The following is a 20,532-nucleotide window of genomic DNA, read 5'->3' on the forward strand; positions in this document are numbered from 1 at the left end:
TGCCAACAAATTGCAAATTAACCTCCTAGTGAACAGATTAATGGTATTCATGGTAATTTACACTCCAAGTTTCATAGCAACAGACTTTGAGCATTCTGGTTGCATAAGAATTCAAGGATTTTTAAGTTCCTGGAGACACTGTAGTAATTAACCTGATAAGCCTATGCAAATTAGCCCCAATTTGACACTGTCATTTTTTGAATCCAATATCCAGGGTATTTGCCCAGAAGGTTGCCCGTCACGGCTCCAGATCCTTGGCTTGAGGTGCTAAGCTGACAGATGCCAGTCTGCATTTGTGTATGCAAATGAGGCCCCAGAGCAGAACTCCCTATCAGGCCCAGAAAGGGACTGGACAGTTACAAATGGTCCACTGCACCACGATTAGAATGGAGTCAAGGCGGCCAGGAGGAATGGAGAGGGCCCCCAGCCAATCTGCATGGGACTGACAGAACTATCTTTTTGAAGGTCCTTGGTTTGGGAATCGAAGTTCCTGACTTACACAAGAGTTTGGGCGTTCTACTTGAAGGTCAAGAAGAAGCGGTCTCCTTGTGGCATACTGTCAAGTGCCACCAGAGCTTTTGTTTTTCCACAAAGATTAGCTTCCTAAAATTAACCCAAAAGCTGGGGTTCCCAGAAGGTGAGGTTTAATTGGTTCTATTGCCCATTTTGAGCAAAAATCACAGAATGTACTCACCACCCTCATCAAATCAATCAGCCTATGGGCACAGCTTGTGTGCTCTCTCCATGGGAGGACTAGTTCCTGTCTAATAATGTGGAGCCTCAGGGGGTGGCCACTCCTCCCCCATTGCCACACTGAGCTCCATCCTTGACCTGCTTCTTGTTTGGTCTCTTGAGCCAACAGGGCTCACCAAACTCCCTGGTTAATGCACTTTATGCCTCCTGTTCCAAAGGGCGCAGCAATAAAGTGCCAGAGAGAGCATCCTTGCCCACTGACTACCCACTGCTGCTGCCCAGCTCAGCACCCCCTAGGGCTCAGATGGCTGCCCTTTGAGCTGCAGCCCCATAGAACAGCTTTGTCAAGTCTCCATTTGTGGGAAAATAACTGCTGAGAACCTGTTCAGGTCACTCAGACCCAGCTTTCTGCTAATGGGCTACCACCTGGATCTCAGAATTCTTTCTGGAAGGTCAGGCCAGCCAAAGTGGTGATCATAGCAACCTCATCACGTCTGAACAGCTAACACTCTGAGGTGATAAAACACTTGGAACTTACATCAGTGCTATTCAGTAATAACTATCTTTATCTGTCTTCCTGAGCAACCTTTAAGCTAAAAGTGTTTGAAAGTGTTGGAAGGCCTCCCGCACAGTTACTGGCTTCCTCTCTGCATGTGCGTATCTAGCCATTATCCCAAGATAACTACGGCCACTCTCTCTCTCTGGTCTACCTTCTCATTCTCATTATGCCCACATCCCTGTCCATCCAGGCTCCAACCCATCTTGTTTGACTGCCAGTAACACTTAGTGCAGCTGCACTGACTCCCAGTCTGTAAAGCTCAGGACTCCAGGGGCCACAGGGTACTACAATAGGGATGCAAATCCACATACCTGGAAGAATTTATGTGTGGACGCAAATGATCACTGAAGAGGATGATGAGGATAAAGAAGAAGATGATAGCAGCTCCCATTAGGGCAGAATTTGCTACATGCCAGCCACCTCACATGAGCTCTACACGCAATATCTCATTGAATCTTCTTGACAACTCTGTGAGCTCGGTGCTATCATTAGCCCGCATCTGCAGATGAGGACACGAGGCAGAGGTTTAAGTAACTTGCTCGAGACCACACAGGCAATAAATGGCAGTGCCAGAAATCAAACCATGGCTAAGAAATGTCAGAGACCAGTTATTAAAGCACCATTGTGAAACATCTCACACACGTTTATATCACTACTTTCCAAATACTAGGCAGATGTCCTAATGATTAACAGAATGCACATTCATTTTTATTATTGCTTTTTAAATTTATTTGAGACAGAAAGAGAGAGCAAGACATACAGGTAACAGACAAAGAGAGCCTCCCATCTGCTGGTTCATTCTCCAGATACCGGCAACAGACAGAACTGGGCTTGGACTGCTATCCAGGTCTCCCACATAGGCGGCAGGCACTCAATTACTGAAGCCATCACCACTGCCTCCCAGGGTTGCATTGGCAGAAGCTGGGGTCAGAAGCCAGAGCTCAGAATTGAGCCTTGGTGCTTCATTATGGGGTGTGGGCAATCTTAACCACTAGGCTAAGTATATTTTAAAATATCATTGCATTCATATTAGTTTGTGGTCACTATGTGTTTGTAAATCAGTGGACACTAGAGTAGGATCACTGTCAAGAGGTATCCAGAATGAATGTGGGTTCTTGGCTCGAGCCACGTTGAGAACCGTGGGCATTTTGTTCCCAGAGTACTCCCAGCCCATGTCTCCTCACTCACAAGGTTATACATTCTCTCACCCACTCACCTTCTATTTTATCTCAACGATGCTGTGCAGCTCAGTAGATATGGGAGGGGTGCGGAGCCACATATAAAGCTACCTGCATATTCAATCATCTTACACAAGTGGGTACTGAGGTCCTACTATGTGTCACATACTATTCTAGACACCAAAGATACGGCAGGGAACACAGAAATGAGAACTCCCGGTCTCGTGGAGCTTGCATTCTAGTGAGAAAACACAGACAATAAACAGATAAGTAGGGAAAATGCTATAAAGTTTAGAGAGTAAGCGCTTTGGAGAGAAATAAAGCAAGAAAAGGGGATACAGGTTTGGAGACAAGCAGTTGCAACTTTGAAGATGGTGATCAGGGAGGGCCCTACTGAGGAAGTGACAACTGGGCAAAGAGAGCCGAAGGAAAAGAGGGCGTGAGCCACGTTGCTGTCCAGGGAAGGAGCCTGTCGGGCATACGCAAAGAGTAGCACGGACAAAGGCCCCGAAGTGGAGTGTACCTGGGATGACCAAGGAGTGTCCAGAAGGCCAGCACTGCTGGAAGAATATGGGAATGCTTATGTGTGTAGAGGTAGATCAGGAGTGAGATCTGTTACTAGATCTCCAAGCGGGCTATGAGGCACACCTTAGCCTTGCTTGCAGATCTAACCGTAGCTAAAATTATGAGACAACCATTCACGCCTGCCAGTCCTCAATCCCTAGTCCTTCCTTTTGCTTCTGTAGAAGTCCACCGGCCGCCTCAGAACTCAGGGCCTCTGCAGTGCTCTCTGGCATCCAAACCAGTCTCCCAGCCCGAGGAACAGAGAGCATGACTTGGGAGTTCCACAGATCGGGGCTTGTGGGAGTTGCTTTGAGTAAGTCACCTACTTCTCTGAGGCTCCATTTCATTATCTGTAAAATGGAAGTAAAGAGTAATTGTGAAGGTTAAATGAGATAACACGTGTAAAGTGCCAAGCCCAGTGCCTGGCATACAGGAAAAATGCTCAAGAAATGGTAGCCCAGGCATAAATTACAGAGAATAATCTGTGTGCTTTTAGTCTCTTTTAAAAGGCCTGTGGATTTCTTGCAAGGAAAATTTCTGAATATACTAATTGTGGATTGTCACCAGAAAGAAAGAAAAAAATCCAGTACAACCACTAGTGCATCCTAAATAGTTGGCATCACAAATGGATGCTGATACATGGAAGGGTTAGAGGCCACCAGCAACAATGGTTACCCTTGCCCAGGTGGGTTTGCATTTAGATTTAAGCCAATGGGGCTCTGAACCACAGCATTGCCAGTGTCACTGAACAAAGGAGGAATTCGAATGAAATCTTGGATCTCGTGGTCCAAAGTGAAGATGTGTTTTCATAACCCCATTTCCCTTTATTCTGATATTTCTGCTCATGTTTGGAGTATGGGAGAGTCAGTTGCACTGCTCTAAACCCATAGTAGGTGACCTCTGGGTTGGTGGGCCCTCCAGTCCTACAGGTCTAACAGAGTGATCTTACTTTCACACATCTCTAGGCACTAAACAGCTGGCTCATCTCACCTCCTCCACTTCACTCTGAACAAACAATTCTGGCTCGCCACAGAAAGTGGTCACTGGGGAGGAAGGTTCTTTTTTTATTTTTGACAGGCAGAGTTAGACAGTGAGAGAGACAGAGAGAAAGGTCTTCCTTCCGTTGGTTCACCCCCCAAATGGCCACTACAGCTGGCACTGCACCAATCCAAAGCCAGGAGCCAGGTGCTTCCTCCTGGTCTCCCATGCGGGTGCAGGGCCCAAGCACTTGGGCCATCCTCCACTGCCTTCCCGGGCCACAGCAGAGAGCTGGACTGGAAGAGGAGCAACCGGGACAGAATCCAGCATCCCAACTGGGACTAGAACCCGAGGTGCCGGCGCCGCAGGTGGAGGATTAGCCTAGTAAGCCACGGCACCAGCCAGGAAGGTTCTTGATGACAACCTCCATGAGACCTTGCTGAGAGCCTTGCCTGTGTCATAAACAGGGGTTAGGGCCAGCAGCACCTGATTGCACAGAATGGGTCCATACTGGACAAGTCTTGCAGATCAAATTTTCACATATCAGAGCTGATTTCCTATTTAACTTTTAACATAAAATTGGTGATGTGTTTCTCTGAGGGGGAAAAACCGGGGCCCTGAGACTTAATAAAAATCATGTTTATGAATGCAATGTAGCAACACACTTGAAAATCACAAATACGAGTGGAAAAATGAGAATTTCTTATAAAATATTAACAATGCCCCCAAATGAGTTGCAAGATGTGAATACAAAATAGCTAGTGTTATTCTGATGTTTGGCACAATAGCTTGAAGGCCTAAAAGAAAAACAACGACAGCTTAACTGAACGGAACACACCGGACTGAAAAGTTGCCCAGCTTATAAAATTGCCTTTATAATGTTCTACAGCAGGGGACTGTGGAACATTCTTTAGATGCTGGGATCCTGAGCTCTAGTACTCTGGAGAAGTCGCTGAGTTTAAGAAATGAACAGGTTGATCCGGGCCAGAGAACAGACAAAGAACAGCCATGGCATGATTTAAACAGGCCCCAGGAAATGAGTTAATTGGGAACAAGGGGTATGGGGAAGATTTTCAGATAACCCAAGACTCAGAAGAATTGAAACTTCCATCAAACGAGTCTTCCGGTAACATACAAACAATCAACCTCCCAATTTCTAAATGTTGCTTCAGCTAATGTTTTTTCATGGAGTTCCCAAACAATAATAATTCATAGGAAGGCCTTTTTAGTCTTGAAATGAGGGTATTTTTTTAAAGTTTAGGGAAAAGTGGAATTCAAAGGTAAGTTTATTTTGGTGTCAAATACTTTGAAATCCATGTATAGTTTTTTCATAGTTTGTATTTTTCATGAACTTTTTGAAGAACTGCCCCCCCCCTCATATTTTCCCAAAGTATGTTTCAGGGAACATGAGTCCCATAAGAGTCTTGGTAATGAAATGCCGCGAGCAGAAGTTTGAGAAACGCCATGTACTCTAAGTCCGTGCTTTGCAGAATTGAATGCACACACAAATCACCTGAGGATCTTGTTTCAACGCCACTTCTGCCTCGGAAAGTCTAGGAGGGAGGCCTGAGATTTCGCAGTTCCAGCAAGCTCCCAGGTGATGAATGTGCTGCCAATCCTCAGATCACACTCTGAATGGCAACGCTGTAAAGGTCCTCTTGGAGATTCCTGGTTCTTATTAGTATATTAAGGGCTCTGTTAAATCCTGCAGTAGAGTTTAACTTATTTAATCCAGCATTTATCAAAGTCGTTTGTACCCAGAAATCTTTTTCTCCCCATGGTACCTATTCAGCCCTAGCATTCGAGGTCCCATGGATGCCCATTTGGGAAATGTTAGTCAAGCTGATACTACCACACCTGGAGTGACTTTGAATGATCTGAGAAATGTACCTTTGGGGTCATGGCCACAGACCTCCTGTACAGCTAGTTAATAGCTCTGCAGAAACACAGGTATGCCAGGGCTGTGAACTGCCACTGGTTTTGAAAGACTCCCAGCTCAGCGATGGCAAAATAGCATAAAACTCTATTTACCATCCTGCCTTATTCACTACCTTCCATAGTGCTTTACAACCTTAATGTGGATTGTGCTGAAATGGAAGCAGGGAAAAATGAAGAGATTTGGAGCGAAGAGGAGCTGGCATTTTCTAAAGAGGAAGGAAATGAAGTGATGGGCAAATGACAGCGAAAGGAGACAGAACTAAGGGACTCAGGTTAGCTGGGGTGAGGAGGACAAAGGGGGTGGCACCAGCAAAAGATGCTAGTATGCAGATGCTGTGGGTACAATAAGCAGAGAACCTACTCCTGTGAATGTGGAGAAGGAAAAAAACCAGCAAGAGTCATCTTGTTTACCTGGCCTCTGCCTACACAGGTCTCGGCTACTGTATTTTCCCAAAGTTTGGCTGTAAAAATGCTTTGGCCAGGAGGCCGTCTCTAGGCAGATTTCCTATTCTCCTGGCACTGGCTGTCAGATGGGAAGCGCTTGGGTTGTCAGTTCATCAGGAGAGCATCTGCTCTCACCCATGCTGCCTGGCCACCCCAGCCGGTCCTGGTTAGCAGTCCAAGAGAGCTCTCCAGTGACCAGACGCCAGCCGCAAACAGCTCTCCCAAAAGGGTAACAAGAAGAAACGGACATCTCTCTTCAGGCAGAACCCCTCATGTAACAGGCAGTACAGCAGAGGAGGTAAGGTTCTAGAGTCACACAGAGGTCACATCCCAGCCCTGCCACTCACTAGCCATGAGGTCGTGGGAGTTAATTAGCCTGTCTAAATCTCAGTTTTCTCTTCTCTAAAACAGGGCTAAGAACAGTGTCTGTTTCAGTACAATATGATGCAGAATGATTAGGGCAATCCTTGTAAGAGTTTTTAAGACAGTGCCTGACACATATAAACTCAATTACTACTAACTGCTATTCATATTATTTATCTTTATTAAAGCCTTAGTGCAGTTTTTAGATTTATTTATTTATTCAAAAGGCAGAGTTACGAGAGAGGGAGACACAGAGAGAAGACAGAGACAGAGAAAAGACATCTGCTGGCTCACTCCTCAAATGGCTGCAATGGCTGGAGTTGGGCCAATCTGAAGCCAGGAGCTAGAAGCTTATTCTGGGTTTCCCATGTGGGTGCAGAGGCCCAAACACTTGTACTATCTTCCACTGCCTTCCAAGGCACATTTGCTGGGAGCTGGATCAGAAGTGGCATAGCCGAGATTTGAACCAGCGCCCATATGGAATACTGGCACTGCAGCTGTAGTGGCTTAACCCACTACACCACAGCGCCAGCCCCAGTGCAGTTCTTAGTACAAAGAAAGTGCCTGACAAATGATAGCTGATATGATTATGTGATGACAATGATGTTGTTTACCAATGATGAAGGAGCTTGCTTTCTCTCAGTCATGCCTTGGAGGTTGGCATTAGGTAGTGGTGTGGTTTGAAAGGCATTGGGGTCAGAAAGCCTGATGGTAGGTGGTCAGTTTTCACAGTTGTAAAATGCAGACGATAATACAGACTCTCTGCCTCCCCATTGTGAGGACCCAATGAGATGAAGCACGTGAGATAGCAAGCCTGTGCCTGGTCCACCACAGACACTGATGGCTGTTAACCAGCTAGCTAGAGATCCAACCTCTGAGAACCTGACAGAGCTCTGGGAAGGAAAGCTTAAGGGACAGAGGCGTCCTCACTGTCCAGTTGTGAGCATCACGGAAAGTCCTGGGAAAGGCTAGTTGCCGTACCATGCACCTGTCCACACTTCCGATTCCAGCTTTCTGCTAATGTGCATCCTGGGAGGCAGGAGGTGATAATGGCTCAAGTAGTTTGTTCCCTGCCACCCACACTGAGTTCATGGCTCCTGGCTTTGGTCTGGCCCAGTCCCTGCTGTTGTTGGCATCTGGGGAGTGAATCAGGGGTTGAGTCTCTGTCTTCCCTCAATTTTTTTAAACTATGGGGAAATAATAATTTAAAAAAGAAGAGGAGTTAAAAAAATAAAACCTACTACACTATGCCATGCACACAGGTTTCAGACACCATCATATCCAATGGTTGGCATAGGAGAGTGTACAATAAATATTCATATTCTCTATCAAAATATTGTTGTAGTAATGATATCTGTACATCTTCCAGGTCACAAATCAGGGTGTTTTTCTCTTCATTTCAAATTCTGTCAGTCTGCAAATGGTCAAAATTTGAATAATAGCCATAAGGACTAGACAGCTACCTACAGGGACACCAAGACTCCCTCAAGTGGATACACAGAGGATCACTCTTGAAATGCTTTGCCAACTTAGTCCTCCCTTGCAAGATCTGGGCCCTGCTTCTTTGTATGAAAATAGCAGCGCATACATCTGTGATGGTTCTCAGAGCCAATGGAGATATAATGACGAGGACATTTGGGGTCCTTGTCAAAGCCATGTGGATCTGGGGTGAAATGTCAGTCTCACCAGCTGGTACCAGAATCCTTCTTGGATTCTGTCTTTAGGAAAAGAGTTTAATAAGCTGCTGGACTTGATGGCATGAGTAGGAAGGAGCCAGGGAAAGGGAGGAGAGAGTTTAACATTGTGTGGTATCATTGAACAAGACTTTAGGGTTGTGAGGGGGGCAGAGCGGAGAGGAGTAGATGGAGGAAAAAGGAAAAGTGAGGAACAGGATGGAAGACTGGAACTCGCCTGAGAAAATGACCAAGGGACTTCTTAGGCCCACGATTCCTACTTTAAAACTGTCACTTGCTTATGCTGCTGTGAGACAAGTCCTCTGGCTCCCCAAAGCCTTTTTTCAACATACACATTCCCTTGGGTGAATGGTTATTTGTGTGGATTTAAGGAAGAGCGTGAGGCTCCACATTTTGGTCGACATGAAAAGATGCAACAGGTGCACGGTGTAAACCAGCACTTCCTAACTGGCTGCACTTTAGAATCATTTGGGGAAGCCTTTGAAAACCAGAAGTACCCCCAGGGCATCCCCTGAGATGAGGCTAGAATCAGGCTTGGGTGGGGCCTGGTAGCAACATGTTCGGAGAGCGCCCTGACTGTGCCAGGCAACCGCTGTGGGGGACAAGGAGAAGAGAGGCCCTGTCTGCAGAGGCAGAAATCTAGAAGCATATGGATTCTGAAGGACTCTTATCTCTTGACGGGCAGGGGAGACCACGTGGCTATCCAGATTATAGGGATAACTGATGCCATTCATCTCTGAGTTCCTTCTCAGCTGTCTGCTTCTCCCTCCCTGTACAAGCAATGACTCCCAACTGAACTAGCCCATTGTGCTGCAAACCTCCCTCTTCCCTTCCCATCAACATTCTCTGCCCTGGATTTCATTTACTTCTGATCCTGCTCTTTGACAGGTAAAAGCCAATGATTCTGGTAGATGAAGACCTTTTTCCGAGACAAAATAAAAAATGTACTTTTTAACAAGGGCCTTTGGAAGACAATGCCTTGGCTCCAAGCAATCATTTTCAGGGGTCATGGCAAAGCATGGAGAGTTTTCCGTGGCTGGGAGGGGCCTGTGAGGGTCAAGGCGCCCCATGTAAGTAAGTGCTGTGTGGGCAGACACCCATGAAGCTTCCTACTGGAGATCTATGTCTAAGAAATATGTTTCTGGAACAGCTGGACCCATTCTTCCAGGGTCACTGGAAACAGGATGCAGGAAAGGTTCAGGCTTACCTCAGCCTCCCAGGGCTCTTTCCTCATGCAATCATGAGTATCTTCCTCCCCACTCCTCCACACTCCCTCCTAGCTCCTTATCCCTCCAGCATTTGAAGCAGCTCTCAATGAAGTTAGCTTCACAGGGCAACTCACCTGCTCAACGTTCACTCCATCATGGACGAGGCAGGAGTCAGCACTGTAGCAGCAGCTTAGCTGCAGCCAGAGAAGGCAAAGGCAGAGGATGGCAGGTTGCACGTGCCAATGCCCTGGTTTTTCATAGGCCCAGGTCTGAGGGGTGGATCATCCCATCTCAGCTCCTGAAGTTCAATGTGACGAATGGGTGCTCTTCAGTGCGTAAGCCACTGAGCAGGATAGAACCAAGCAGGAAGGAACAGTACTCTTTCCTCTAGACCCCTGCTCCCCTCCACTCCTACCCTTTGCATGGGGACGATAGCCTGGTTTAAAGGGAATGAGAGCAAGCGAGGCCTCGTGGTCCGCCGTGGGCTCCAGGTGCCTCGAGTTTCCTTTTCCCAGGGTCATTTACTCAAGGGCGGGAGCTGCAGTCGAGCAGACTGGAAACTCTACATCAGGATTAAACTTGTTAATTGCCTGAACTTTCTCAGAACTTCACAGGTACTTTTCGTATTGAACACAGGACGGAGGTGCTTTCTCAAAACCTGGTAACCCAATTAAACCCAGGCAGAAACATACGCATTTTCTGTTTTGTTTTGTTTTTGACAGGCAGAGTGGACAGTGAGAGAGAGAGACAGAGAGAAAGGTCTTCCTTTGCCGTTGGTTCACCCTCCAATGGCCGCCGCGGCCGGCGCACCGCGCTGATCCGATGGCAGGAGCCAGGAGCCAGGTGCTTTTCCTGGTCTCCCATGGGGTGCAGGGCCCAAGCACCTGGGCCATCCTCCACTGCACTCCCTGGCCACAGCAGAGAGCTGGCCTGGAAGAGGGGCAACTGGGACAGAATCCGGCGCCCCGACCGGGACTAGAACCCGGTGTGCCGGCGCCGCAAGGCGGAGGATTAGCCTAGTGAGCCGCGGCGCCGGCCGAACATACGCATTTTCTAACATGCTTGAACAAAATTTCAACAAGCCACTCCATCCGAACAGAAGTAAAACATTTAATTTGGTCCAGGCTCCTTCTTAGTAGCTGGGAGATGCTTGTTTGGGAGCTCTGTCCCGTGCCTCAGCCTCTCCCCACCCCGACCCCACCTCACTCCTACCCCTATCCGTCCCATCTGCTGAAAAAAAAATCGCCACTGACAAATTCCTCCAGTGGGGCCCCTGTGAAGAATCCACCCAGCCCAAGAGCAGTTTTCTGAAGAACTGTCTCACCAGCAGAGGAACCCAAGCTCCACGCATGGAGAAGCTCCCTTCCACTCCGGAGCGCCTTCCCCATCCCTTCCCCCTTACCAAATTACGTGGTTGGCTTGGCCCACTGGCGTGACTAAATTGGAACATTCTTTCAGGGTGTGTGGTTCTTTCCAAGAAGAGTTCAGAAGAACCAGGAAGCAGACATTTCTGACTGAGAGCAAACAGAATTTCTGCTTCCCTCCTCTTTCTAAGCCTCTTGTCTTGGCATGACCGTATTTGTAGGCTTCCCAATTAGCTCATGGCAACTGCTGGGATTTGCAGCCGCCTCTGGGAGACTGACTGGGCTGTTAGGGGTCCCAGTGGTCCTCCCAGGCAGCACAGAGACCGCTGCTGGCCTCTCTGAAGCTGGCTGGCTGTCCAGTATCCACTCACACTTGGACTTGCCCTGGGCCAGACATTTCCTAAAGGACCCAGCGTTCCTGGACTTGTCTCTTACTGACTCTCCCTAGATGGGCACCTCGGCCTTTTGCCTTGGCCCAAGTCCTGGCTCGGAGACCCAGTACCTGATTGTCTCTTTTTTCCCCCTGCTCTTCCCAGTAAGAGCTACACCAAGCTCCCCGCCCCCTGCCCCAAGGGAGCCAGCTGGAGCCAGTGATGACGCAGCTTGTCAGGGAAGGAGATTGATGGCAGGCCCTCTGCTTTCCTTCCCCGCCCCTTCTTCCACTGTCTGGCTCCTTCCAGCTCTGAGATTTGGGGAGGGAGGAAGGAGGCGGTCCGGGAGAATGCTTAGCTGCTCCATTCACATTCTTTATTCAAGGGCTTTAGCCGGTCCGCACTTGAAGGGGCTCAGGTGGAGAAGATGATGGACTTCCTGTCAGAGCAGAGAAATACAAAGAACACGGCTCCTTCCTTCTGGCCTCCCCCCCCTCCAAGGCCCCCGGCCTGCCCAGTGCTGGTCCTGACCTGAGGCTCCCTTCCTCCCCAGCAGCACTCCGTTGGGCCGTTTGCTTCAGGCCCATCTGGCACCATAATCCGCTGGCCTCTGGGAGAGCCCAGTGAGCTCATTTGGAAGCCTTCGCCCTGTACAGCCAGGCAGGTGGGGGGTGAGGTGCACACAGCCAGAAGGAGCTGGTCTGATCCCAAGGACTGGCGTGCCCCTCCACCCCTTCACACCACGCAGGCCCTCCAGCTCCTCCCCTGCAGCCCAGAGAGGATGCGTGGGGATCTGGTGGGATCTCATTGTGGCACCAGGTGGACAGGACAAAGCTTTCAAGCTGACAGCCCTGGTGAAGGTGCTCTTTCGCTGTGAAAAGCACCACCAGAGGCCGCCAGACAGACAGACAGGGAGCAAGAGCAGAGAGCTTGGCAAGCCCCACCCCTACCCAGCCCCTGCATTAAGACCTGACAGGCCCAGGATGTGTTCTGGCTGCTGATTACAGAGGGGCAGCTGGGAGGGCAGGGCAGAGAAAACAGGGGACACAGCAGTCCGAGTCACGATTCACACAAACAGTTGGCACCATTCAACCAGGAAGGACATGGGCATCCAAGATGTGGTGGCTGAGCCAAACAGGTGGGCAGAACACAAGGGCAGAAAATCCAGGGTGGAGAGAGCTCAGAAATCTAGGACTCGTCACGAGGACGGGCCGTAGGACCCAAGCGAGCTGCCTCACCGCACTGCCTGCCCTGTGCTCAGAAGACGGCCGGCAAGAGCACCAAATCTCAGGCTGGGTCCCAGGGCTGCACAGGGCTGGCGAGGGTCTCAGCCTTAGGAACTCATGGTTGGCTCTCCTCAGGGTGCTGGAGCCCATGGCTGATCACACCCAGAGCCATCAGTGGTCTACTCAGTACCTTTTGTGCAAAAAGCTTAGAAGATGCTACTCCTCCCTGGGTGAGCACAAGCCCCTGAACAATATGGGAAATGTACCTCTTCTTCCAGGTGGAATCAGCCCTGAGCCAGGGTGCACCATTTGGGAAGCAGAACATGGACTAGATTTCTACTCCTTACTCATCCCCTTGGCCAAGCACATGTATGCAGTTCACAGCCTGCACAACTGTATGTGGGAGCCCTGAATGCAGCAGACAACTCCCCTCTCCTCTATATGGAGTCTCAGGGAGATGGAGCTATTAGGCCTTACCCACACCTCATCCTCATGGGTTTCAAACCATGGATAGGACTGAATGTATAGACAGGGACAGCTGCCCATCAACAGCTTTGCAACCCTTTGCACTAAGTTTTTTTTTTTTTTTTTTTGACAGGCAGAGTGGACAGTGAGAGAGAGAGAGAGACAGAGAGAAAGGTCTTCCTTTGCCGTTGGTTCACCCTCCAATGGCCGCCGCCGCTGGCGTGCTGCTGCCAGCGCACTGTGCTGATCCGAAAGCAGGAGCCAGGTGCTTCTCCTGGTCTCCCATGGGGTGCAGGGCCCAAGCACTTGGGCCATCCTCCACTGCACTCCCTGGCCACAGCAGAGAGCTGGCCTGGAAGAGGGGCAACCGGGACTAGAACCCGGTGTGCTGGCGCCACAAGGCGGAGGATTAGCCTATTGAGCCGCGGCGCCGGCCCCCTGCACTAAGTTTTACTCCATCGTGAAAATAATGAGCATCTTCTGTATCCTCCAACCTCTCCCTTAGCCTCCCCTCTGCACAAGCCCTGCCCAACAGTACCCACACTCCTATTGAAGCAAACTCCATTATGCTCTGCTCCAAAAATTAGGCTATGCTGTCATGACAGTGATCCTCCATTTTTCTGTGTCCACCATGGAGACAGAGCCAGGTCCCTTCCTGCTCAGAGATTCCGGGACCCTGAAAATCCTACAATGCTCCTTCCCCCAAGGTTTGCTCCCTGGCTCCTCCTCTCTAGCAGTCCAACAGAGAATCCGCTGGCTCTGGAAGCTGAGGTGAGGAAAAATATGAGTCCCAGGGCAGAATCAAGTAACCCCTGCACTCAGAGTCAAGGGTAATAGGAGGTAGGCCAGGTGCAACACAAATCAAGGGCCTCAGAGTAGGAGCAAGGGAGATGGCCGGGCCTGTAGTGAGCCAGCGGCTACCTACTAACAAGCACTTCACTGACATTATCTTCATTGCAGAGTGGCCTTTCCAGTAAGCCTCTGCTGACAAAGGACAGGGAGGGGGAGCGGGCTGGAGAGAGAGCAAGGACCTACTGGAGCTTGGCCTGACTCCAGAGCATGACCACCTCGCTGCGGTAAGACAGGGAGGGGGGAGGGTAGCCATTTCCAAGACTAGGTTTCAATCAGTGCCGCCTGGCAAAGGCGCTGGAGAGAAAAAGCACTCCCAGCTCAGGAGGTTTTCCTTGTCAGCACAATGTGTGTTGTGATTTATAACGAGGGACTGGAGTAGGAGTCCAGGGCTCCACCTGGACTAATTAGTGAGGTGGCCTTGGGTAAGTCCCTTCTCCGCACTGAGTCTCTATTTATGTGCAAAGCAAAGGAAATGGAACCAGTAAGTAATTGCTAATATCCTGGACTATTCTGGGCTATCCAATCTCCCACCTGCATTCTTTTTGGTTATAACTCCATTGCATCAGCCCGTGCTTACAGCCCGATTTCTTTTAGACCCAGACTCAATTACTTTGGAAAATGGCTATCAACCATGACTTGGAAGGAGATCTAATTTTCAAGAGGCTCAAGTCGCAGAGATTCAGAAGATGAAGTGAGAGCTCCCCTTCCCTTAGACTCCACTGTTTGCTCAGGCACTAGGTCTCTGTATCTCCCCCAAGCCCTCCCTGCTTCATTCTCTCAGTGGCATTTATCCTTTATGGTGATTAATGTAGACACCAGGCAAATGCTGGCAAAGGGAAAATGCAAATTAAGTTCCTGTCCCTTTCCCAAGTACACTGGGAGGGTCACAATCTTTTCTGTCTGCTGAGGACAGATGAGGCCCCGGAGCGGGTAGGGGATTGATGCTGAGCAGGTCTAGCAAAGCAATCGCAGGGACAAAGTGATCCCCACAAATTACAGTTCGTTATGTGATTGGAGGGCTGGACTTCAACATAATGGCTCGCTTTGTTGAGTTCTGAACTGACCCTCAGGCCCTGCCAGCAGTGAGATGGATGGCACCTTCATGCTGCAGGCAAGAACATCTAGGGGGCCCACGCTGGGTCAGAATCTCCCCTTCTCCTTCATCAATAACGCCTCAAATGACCAACAGATCACGCAGAGGCAGGGCTGGGTGCTGAAGTCACAGGTCCTGCATTTGACATCTCCACTTAAAAAACCTCGGGTCATAGAGTCATTATGGGTCACCTTTCAGAGAGTTAGAGAGCCAGCAGTTTGATGAGGTTTTGAAAGTGCAGATGGGTGACATGGAGGTAACCTACATGAACTGACAATGGTTCCAGCAACTTCTAGTTCTCATGAAGGACTCATAAGCACCACCATGGCCTGCAGGAGGTGTGTGCAGAAATTGGACAGTCAGCCTCTAAGTGACACAGATCCCTTGGGATCCCCCCAACTGTGAGCTGTGTTACATTGCCACCTGAGTATCTTCCCCGTAATACTTTTCTTATCACCGTCACCAAGTATCAGCTAGAATGAACAACTCTTCCATCTTACCGGTCAACAGACCAACAAGGCCCAGTCACACAGCCACCACCCATTGCCTCATATCCATCATTGTGCCCCAATATTCCACATGCTCTTGGGCCCAGCAACTTACCTTTGGTAAGATCTTTGGCCGCTACAGATAGCCAAGTACACATTTCTTCGTAAGCCTACCCACATTAAGAGTGTGTTTTATTCCTTACATTTCCTGATGCATACTTTCAAATATACAGAGCTGCTCAAGTGGCCTTAAGACCAATACAGTAATTACCTTTCTATCTGTCACCTATACTCAACAATTTTTCAAATGTTTGCCACTTCTGTGAGCTCACTCGCTCTCTCTCGCTTGCTCGTTTGCTCTCGCTCTCTCTCTCTCTCTCTCTCTCTCTCTAGGAGTACTTTAAAAAGTTCATGGCAGGCCGGCGCCGTGGCTCAATAGGCTAATCCTCCACCTTGCGGCGCCGGCACACCGGGTTCTAGTCCCGGTCGGGGCGCCGGATTCTGTCCCGGTTGCCCCTCTTCCAGGCCAGCTCTCTGCTATGGCCAGGGAGTGCAGTGGAGGATGGCCCAGGTGCTTGGGCCCTGCACCCCATGGGAGACCAGGAAAAGCACCTGGATCCTGGCTCCTGCCATCGGATCAGCGCGGTGCGCCGGCTGCAGCGGCGGCCATTGGAGGGTGAACCAACGGCAAAGGAAGACCTTTCTCTCTCTGTCTCTCTCTCTCACTGTCCACTCTGCCTGTCAAAAAAAATAAAAAAAAAAAGTTCATGGCAAATGGAATTAAAAGATGTTTATTTTGGTGCCAAAAATTTTTGAAAACTATACGCCATTTTTTTAAACGAGTGATAGTCAATTTATTAAAACAGTTGGTTGGCTTAGGCATCTGCAATGGTGACTTCAACTTCTACTCCTGGCTCAACGCTGATGGGAGTAATCTGCCTAACCAGCTTAGAAGCACTGTGCAAGTCAATGAGCAGCTTATGGATTCTCATCTGGAACCTATCCCATGTCTTAGAACCCACAGGTGTTTTCCTGGTAGTGATTTGCAGGGTCTTGGTAGGCATCTGAACTGGTCCTTTCACTTCCAGATTCTTCTCCTTTGCTCCTCTGATCAAGTCATCACATACATTCTCCAGGTCTGGTCAGGTGACCCTAATTCAGTGAATGGCTCCCTCTGGTTCCACGGGTGTCATTCCGCTGTCTTTAACTGCCATGGCCGCTGCACAGCTTCCTGACCGACTTGTTCCTTGGCTAGAGCCAACAGCAGTGAGTCAGGAGCAGAAGCGGGCAAAAACATGCTACGCACCTAGCGCTACTGCGTCTTCCTCAGCGCATCATTTTTTACAAAGATTTATTTATTATTTGAAAAGCAGTACTACAGAGAGGCAGAGAGAGAGAGAGAGAGAGAGAGAGGTCTTCCATCCATTGGTTCACTCCCCAATGGCTGCAACTGCCAGAGCTGTGCCGATCCGAAGCCAGAAGCCAGGAGCTTCTTCCGGGTCTCCCACGTGGGTGCAGGGGCCCAAGCGCTTGGGCCATCTTCTACTGCTTTCCCAAGCCATAGAAGTGAGATGGATCAGAAGTGGAGCAGCCGGGTCTCGAACCGGTGCCCATATGGGATGCAGGCACTGCAGGCGGCGGCTTTACTCACTACGCCACAGCGTCAGCCTTGCACATCATTTTTAATACATCCATCTCCATGAACTGTTTGATCCCCTACAGCATGGATTTCAAAATTTCTGCACCCAAGTAAACTTACCTATGAACTCCACTTTTCCATAAACCTTTTGAAGTATCCTCTTGTGTACACACACACACACACACACACACACATGCACGCATTCATAGATACTTCAAAAATTTTGTGGGAAAGTGGAATTAAAAGGAAAGTGTGTGTTTTTAAAGACCCCATGCATGTGCATGTGTGTGCGCATGCATGTGCATATGACTGGTAAAATACACGGAAGACAATAACCATTTTTCAGTGTACAGTTCAGTGGCATTAGGTCCCTCACAATGTTGTGCACTCTTCGGCGCCACCCATCTCCAGAACTCTTTCATCAGTCCCAACAGAAGTTCTAGACCCATTAAACAATAACTCTCCATACCCCAGCCCCTAGTTGCAGCTTTTAAAATGATATACCATTTTTAAGCTTTGAAACAACACGCATTTATTTCATCCCTTAAGTATTTCACTGCTCATCTCCGAAAAATTAGAACATTTCCACATAACCGTAAAACCATTCATACACCGAAGAAATGAACAATAATCTACCAGCCAGTTGGCAGGGTCTTTTTCAATAAAGACTTCTACATCTAAAATAAGGGGAATGACTCATACATAGTCACTTCATAAACTATGAAGTGCTATATAAGTGTGAGGCACTAATAATCTTATTAGATGATCTTAAAAGTTTGTTTCAGCTGGAAAATCCAATTAGTGTCTATGATTTTCCAGAGGGTTCTGCCAGAGGCTGCTTTCTACCCCCCCCCATCTAGCCCCCTAAGACAGGGGGCAATCCCTCTGGGTGGAAGCAATGACCTTAATTCCAGCCCGGTCTCCTCTATCCTCAACAACTGATTAGCAATAAATGAACCTATCAAATAAATCCAGTCCCAGCACTGTACCTCCACAAAGGAGTATAAAGGCCATAGAACAGGTTCTCCAGACTTGAACCATTAAATAGTTGCCCATAGCCAAGGGCAGCTTTCAGCAGCACCAAGAGGATGACAGCAGTTAACTTGGTTGGAGGTGCGAGGAGCAACAGATGCCAACGAACTTATTAGTGGGATGCCAGGGGGCCTCACTACCCACTCCCAGCACTGCCCTACCCTACCCTGAAACCAGGCTCTCGGTTCTGTTTGCTTAGGCCCCTCAGGCATTTGAGCTCATTCGTCTGCACATTTGCCACTGCCTCCAGAAATCTACACACACTCACCAATCACTCGAGTCTTCAGCTGCTGTTCTCCCAGCCATCTTAACAATCAATTTCTGTATGATTGCATAGCTCAGCTTTACAGTCTAGCGAAAGCAGGCACTGAGTCAAACATTTTCTTTTTTCTTTATTTATACTGTGCCTTGTTTCAGAAAGGATTTAAAACAAGGAGACAAACATTTAGTAAACACCCTGGACCAGATGCTCAAAACTGTGCTAGGTGTTGTGGGAAATGTAAGAACATTTTTCCTTCCCTGTTTTTCTTTTTCCCTCAAATGAGTTTACAATTCACTTAAGGAGACAAGACTCTTAGGAGGCGACTACATCACAAGTGTACTGGCTTGGGACCTGGGAGCCTGGGCACCCGGGTCCTACTGCTAGCTCAGTCACCCGCCAGCCAGCTGTGTGATCTTAGAAGAGTCACCTCGGCCGGCGCCGCGGCTCACTAGGCTAATCCTCCGCCTAGCGGCGCCGGCACACCAGGTTCTAGTCCCGGTCGGGGTACCGGATTCTGTCCAGGTTGCCCCTCTTCCAGGCCAGCTCTCTGCTGTGGCCAGGGAGTGCAGTGGAGGATGGCCCAGGTGCTTGGGCCCTGCACCCCATGGGAGACCAGGAAAAGCACCTGGCTCCTGGCTCCTGCCATCGGATCAGCGCGGTGCGCCGGCCGCAGCGCGCAGGCCGCGGCGGCCATTGGAGGGTGAACCAACGGCAAAGGAAGACCTTTCTCTCTGTCTCTCTCTCTCACTGTCCACTCTGCCTGTCAAAAAAAAAAAAAAAAAAAAAAAAAAAAAGAGTCACCTCACCTCTCTGGGCCTGTTTCCATGTGGGTGGGATGAAGAGCTGTGCACAGATGCATGCCTTCTGAGCACAGAGATGGAATGCAGAGACTGGCGCTACTGGTGTTCTGAAGGGATAGGATATGTAAGCGACTTGAGAGGGAGATTACTTTCTTCTGGAAACCACTCTGTATTGTTTTCACTTGTTGTAATGAGCATGTAGTGCTTCTGTGGTTACATAAATGTAGCATTTACAAACACGGATGAATGGCACTGGCTACATTCTTGTTGAGCTCTAACCATAGTCTGTGATTAACTGTGGGTTGGGCAATACTGAGCTTTGGGAGTTCAGAGAAGGGAAAGCTCACCATCCACTCCGATTATCAGGGAAAGCTCCCTAGAGGAGGTGACACTCCAGGTAGGCCTTGAAGGATTGGCACATTTTGGGTTGGCAGAGACAATGAGAGGGCATCCTCGGCATAAGGTGGAGATGAGCAATAAACTCGCTGAGGCCATAATGGGGAGTGGAGGGCCAAGATGAGAATAACTTTCCCAAGGCCCACATGCATTCTCGGCTGGGGAGACCACAGGGCTAGGGAGTGTGCCTGAGAGCAGTGACAGCTTAACTCAGTCCCCCTCACCAGGGGGCAGCCCCCCAGGCCCACCTGCCCTTGGAGCAGCTGCAGAATCTTAGTAGCCGAAAGTCTAGAGGCCCCGGCCTGGTGCTCTTGGATCATGGAGTAAGCACAGCGCTTGGGTATTAGCTAATCAATCTCATAAATTCATCTCCCTTTTACTGGGATCTGTCAGGAAGCTGATTAAATGCTGTGCGAGTGGGATTTGGCTCAGATGCTAGTCGGGAGCTTGGGGCTGAGGTTTTTCAACGTTCAGCTCATGCATAAAATTCATAGTTTATCATTACCCAGACACGCTTCTCTAGAACTATCCAGATGGGAATATTTCTATGAGACAGTCCTATCCTGGGTGAGACGGTTGCCTGGCTCTCACCACACAGTCCTCTCTGCAATAGGTACTTCTGGTCATTCCCAGCTCAACACTGCCTGCAGAATCATTGAGCCAGGATGTCAACAGCCCTGGGGCACCCAGCTGGCTCTTGAGGCCACAAAGAGATTTCCTGAGGCAAGGCCAGCACCCTATACCTCCAGTGCCCTCGGGCAAAATTGGGGAGGAGGCTGGATATCTTTAAGGAGATACCCACTGCCACTTACCACCACCTGTCCTAGCCCCGGCCAGATGGCCTCTGGTGGGGAACCTCACTCAGCCCTGCTTTGGCTCTAGCAAGGCCCCAGGCCCTCCTCTATCCTAAAACCTCAGTATAACC

The 20,532-nt window shown here is 49.2% G+C and overlaps 1 protein-coding gene and 1 pseudogene across 4 annotated transcripts in view; both read right to left on the reverse strand.

Annotated features, from left to right (window-relative positions):
* The window catches only part of FRMPD3 (FERM and PDZ domain containing 3), a 146,352-nt gene that overhangs the window by 98,781 nt on the left and 27,039 nt on the right, over nt 1-20,532 (reverse strand). The window contains exon 1 of one of the 4 annotated variants that reach the window (XM_070067474.1): nt 1,564-9,107. The exons of 1 other annotated variant lie outside the window; for it this stretch is intronic. In XM_070067474.1, the coding sequence (XP_069923575.1) occupies nt 1,564-1,643 (80 nt within the window). In that variant the 5' untranslated portion in view covers nt 1,644-9,107. Of the gene's footprint in view, nt 1-1,563; nt 9,108-20,532 lie in introns of those variants that run through there. 2 more of the 4 variants (XM_070067468.1, XM_070067470.1) reach the window with 2 other exon arrangements.
* LOC127484793 (small ribosomal subunit protein uS10-like) lies at nt 16,243-18,928 on the reverse strand (annotated as a pseudogene).

The sequence above is a fragment of the Oryctolagus cuniculus genome, chromosome X, assembly GCF_964237555.1.
Source record: "Oryctolagus cuniculus chromosome X, mOryCun1.1, whole genome shotgun sequence".
Classification (NCBI taxonomy): domain Eukaryota; kingdom Metazoa; phylum Chordata; class Mammalia; order Lagomorpha; family Leporidae; genus Oryctolagus; species Oryctolagus cuniculus.